Below are 4461 nucleotides of genomic sequence, written 5' to 3' on the forward strand. Positions count from 1 at the left end.
GAACTTGTACCAAGCTGACCCACTGATTACACCCTTAACAGTGGTTCATGCTAGGTAGTCAACTGCGGATAGCGGACAACCCCAAAAACACTATAATGGGTAGCGTGATGACCGCTACAACTACGGGAAAAATATAAGTAATTTATATCCTCCACATATAAATATACAAATACACCAAAAACATTAAAAATAAAAATATAAGTAATTCATACTCTTTATGTTTTAAAAAGAAACTCACAAAAGGAAGGGAAGGGGAAAATAAAAGGAAAACAGAAAAATATAAGTAATACATTAAGATGAAAGTGTTGACATGTAAAGAGGGAAACCAAAAATAAATTCACAGAAGGGGAAGAGGGAGATGGGGAGGGGAAGAGGGAAGGGGGAGAAGGGAAGAGAAGAAGGGAGGAAGAGAAGAGAAGAAGGGAGGAAAAGAAGAGAAGGGAGGAGAAGAAGAGGAGGGAGGAGAAGAAGAGGAGGGAGGGGAAGAAGTGTCACGTGACTTTTTTAGGTTAGTAGTCACGTGTCTTCTTAAAAGAAACAAAGAGAGGAGTGTTTTATAAAAAAACCAATGCCATGCAATAAAAAGTAAGGGCAAAATTGACATTTCCCATTAAATTAGGGTGTGGGTTCTGCAGTGGGCTTCTGGCCCATGCCTCTGCTGAAACTCAACCCGCAACTGGCGCGACGGCCAGCCGCACCGCGATATGCCATTTCATCGTGGGGAGGGATGGAAACCTCCGCTATCGCGTGCGATCGACTACCCAGGGTTCATGTTTGGTCTATTTGATAAATCTGAGGTGCAGTTATAATTTTTTACAACTTTTGAAATTTAAATTCCAAATTATGCTCATTGTTGTTGATATTATTCATGTGTTTTTACTTTGTGATCCACACCATACTGGGTTTTTTAGTGTTTTTCTCTATTTCGTTTTTACCATCAGTTAATGAATGCTAGTGACTTACCTTAAAGTGTAAAATATAGAAAGACACATCTTGTATAGTTAATGCAATAATTGGCAATGGAGTATCACTTCTTCATGAAACCAAATTTAAGCTCATCTCTACTGAATACTGATATGCTTTATCATGTTTTTCTGTACAATTACATCATACTCAAATTTTATAGGTGTTTTTTCATTCTTATCATTAGTTCACAAATAGAGTAAAACATCATTTCAGTCCTTGTAAGATTTGATGGCTACCAACATAGACCCTCAGATTTTTTCCACCAATCAAATCCATGAAGCATCAAGTGGGAGCCACGTTCATCTCTGAGACCACTGTGGTATGCATCTGGAATGCCACGTCGGTCTCGGGGACTAACGTTGTGCCCATTTGATGTTTCAGGGATTTAGTTGGTGGATCTTTTTTTAGGGACTAAGCTGATTTAGTAGGTGGAACTTTTTTTTTACTCTAATAAATACTTTGGACTTGGATTAAACTGCAGACAGTTTGATATTGCATGGTTACTAGTGTACAGCACAGGCAGATCTTCTTAGCTCCCCCAATCTTTTTAATTTTTTAAAATATATAGGTATTTATTTGTTTATATATTTTATTTTGGTATTCCCTTTAATGTAGGCCGACTTTTTATTTAATGTATCGCTACTACTTATTTAGAGTTTGGAACCCGGGTGTGAATCAAGCTTCTTACTATTTTTGGTACTGAATAAATTAATTTTTTCCACGACTTCATTAAAAATTGTGTATTTCATAGAAAATGCTACAAACTGATTTCGAACCTAGACACTTTCAAACAAGAAAATTTATAATTCACCACCAGGCCACGTTTACTGACTACTGACTGTTCTGCTGCTTAAAGTATTTATTTATTATAAACAAAATTATTTTGGCTCCCCCTTCCTTTTGGTTCAAGCTCCACCCCTTCATTTTTCTTCCTTTATACACAGTCCATCTTGGCAAAGCTAATAACTCTTTGGGTAATGTTTAGTTTTGAATGCTAGCGGAGTCACATAAAAATTCCCTCTTATCCTGTTCTGCTGCTTCACAAGTTTATGGAGTTGTAGAATCATTGGAGTTGATACACAATATGACTGTGTCTTCAATTCCAGGGACCCAACCGTTAGTTCCAATTTTATTTTCTTCTATGTTTTGAGTAATTAGGATCCAAGAGTTTTTAATTTTTATTATCAAAATTACAATAAAATAACTTGTTATTTTCTATGAATGACGAGGTATCCTGACTGAAATCATACTAATCCCCAGGCCTGTGGTCGCCATTTGAGCTCCCAGTTTGGGTTAATATACTTGTTATTGCTTATGCTTTTTAGCAGCAATTCTTGTTTCTGTGTTTTTCTTGGATTTGGATTTCTGTTTTTTAATTGTAGGATATGGCCCTTTTAGAAAGAGGAAAATTCAATTTATTTTATGTAATTAGTGAATTCTACAACTAATAATTTTGGGTCATTACATGATAAAATTCGTCTTTCTCTCCAACCAGACCATATACTGACATTACTGTTATTGAAATGCTGGAGAAGATCCAAATCCTAGTTTCGTATTATAAGTTATGACTCAGGTTGATAATTATTTCGAAATTATTATATTGGTGCAGCTGAATTATTTGTGAATGGAGAGATAGTCCAGAGGTCACCTGAAAGACAAAGAAGGGTTGAGCCACAGCCACAAAGGCATCAGGACAGACCAAGATACAATGACCGAACCAGGTATGTCCGCCGCAGAGAAAACGTGCGCTGAAGAAGCAACTGGTAATAACAGGGAGTGAAGGATGCAGATTCTTTGGAAGAAATGGAGGCTGCACTATTTTTCTCTAGCTTTTGGATACCTGTAATAATAGTTGAAAGATCTATTGGTTATGAATATGTTGGGAGTTGAATTTGTATCATGCGGACCTTTTACTGTTTTCACTGGACTTCATAATTTTTGTACTGCATTGATTAGGAAAAAAAGCTCAAATAATTATAAATTATTTAGAGATAACTTTGTATGTGTGGACCTTTTACTGTTTTCATGCGGTCTTTACTATTTTTATACTGCATTGGTTAACAAAACACTATAGCAAAACAATTAGGACATATTTAGAGATGAATGGTTTGTTACTGAACATGATTTATAATAGAGCATTATGATGACATTCGATTTATGTCGTCGGCAGAATTAAGGCTTGGTTGTTACACTGATTATCATGGTTGAATAAAATCTCTCAACCTGATCAGACTAGCTGGTTCAGCAAAGTTCATTGGTGAACCAGTCTTTAAATCTGTGAACTGGTTAAGAACTTGCCAAATTGGTCATTGAGGTTGAAGCTTTTGTGACAAGCAACCAAATGTGGAAAACGTGATTCCAACTTTGAACCATCTTGTAACAGCATTCCAATTCCAGTCACCACCCTAATAGCTAACTTTTTTCATGTATGATATGATATTGTAAAAAGATAAAAGATATAATGAAATGAAGAGAAATCTTATTGAAAAATTGCAATTACAGTAGAGGAGCTTATCCCTTTAAATAGAGGGAAAGCAACAGAAAATATAAAACATATTAGTAATTGCATAAAGCAGTTACTGATACTAACAACTTTCGGCAAGTGCAGATAACAATTAGCACATGCTAATTGTTAATTGGCACATGATAAATGCTTAAGTAAAACTTAACTAACTCTATTCTCTAATATACTCCTCTAAAACTGAGGGTAGTTGACTAAGAATGCTAAGTCAACTACTTTAAGTTGCTTTCTTAGAGTTAGAAATCTATCGGTAGCCAAAGGCTTAGTGAGCACATCAGCAGTCTGAAAATAAGAGGGGATGTGTTTCACTTGAAGAGACTTGGCTTGAATCCTATCTCTTACAAAAAAGAGATCAAGCTCTATATGTTTAGTTTTGTTGTGGAGAACGGGATTGTGAGACATGCTCACAGTGCTGAGATTGTCACACAAAATGAGAGGAATTTGATGAGGAATCTTGAGTTCTGATAGCAAGGACTCAATCCAAATCATTTCTTGAGCAGCAAGGGCCAAACTTCTGTACTCAGCTTCAGTGCTTGATCTGGAGACTATTTGTTGTTTCTTGGACCACCAAGTAACCAGATTAGGCCCAACAAACAAGCAGGCCCCTGATACAAATTTTCTGTCATCAGGGTCAGTGGCCCAATCTGCATCACATAAGCCTGTGAGAGTGATGGGAAGTGAGGAGACTGATACAACAACCTTGAGATGTATGCCGAGAGTTCCTTGAAGATATCTTAGAATCCTTTTTACAGCAACCCAATGTCGGTCAAGGGGATTACCCATAAACTGGCACACCCTATTCACACTGTAAGCTAAGTCAGGCCTAGTGATTGTAGCATATTGGAGAGCTCCAACAATTGATCTGTACAAAGTAGGATTGTCAAATTGTTTGGACTCTGATTTGGATAATCTGCAAGTTGTTGCCATGGGAGTAATGCTGGATTTGGCAGATTCCATATTGGCTTTCTGGAGAA

The 4461-nt window shown here is 36.7% G+C and overlaps 2 protein-coding genes across 2 annotated transcripts in view; one reads left to right on the forward strand and one right to left on the reverse strand.

The window, feature by feature from the left end:
• The window catches only part of LOC109339503 (multiple organellar RNA editing factor 2, chloroplastic-like), a 6310-nt gene extending 3356 nt beyond the window's left edge, over window positions 1–2954 (forward strand). Inside the window, exon 4 of the mRNA XM_019576958.1 lies at window positions 2576–2954. Coding sequence (XP_019432503.1) covers window positions 2576–2718 — 143 coding nt within the window. The 3' untranslated portion in view covers window positions 2719–2954. The remainder of the gene's footprint in view (window positions 1–2575) is intronic.
• Window positions 2955–3661: 707 nt separating this feature from the next.
• On the reverse strand, window positions 3662–4444 carry LOC109339501 (uncharacterized mitochondrial protein AtMg00810-like). Its single transcript, XM_019576957.1, has one exon. It carries the CDS (start codon window positions 4442–4444, stop codon window positions 3662–3664), a length of 783 nt encoding a protein of 260 aa, XP_019432502.1.
• Window positions 4445–4461: the final 17 nt, after the last annotated feature.

This window comes from Lupinus angustifolius, unplaced genomic scaffold (assembly GCF_001865875.1).
Source record: "Lupinus angustifolius cultivar Tanjil unplaced genomic scaffold, LupAngTanjil_v1.0 Scaffold_79_9, whole genome shotgun sequence".
NCBI lineage: Eukaryota > Viridiplantae > Streptophyta > Magnoliopsida > Fabales > Fabaceae > Lupinus > Lupinus angustifolius.

Excerpts from the sequence above, each read along its gene's own strand:
- LOC109339501 (XM_019576957.1), bottom strand. The coding sequence starts at position 4,444 with ATGGAATCTGCCAAATCCAGCATTACTCCCATGGCAACAACTTGCAGA.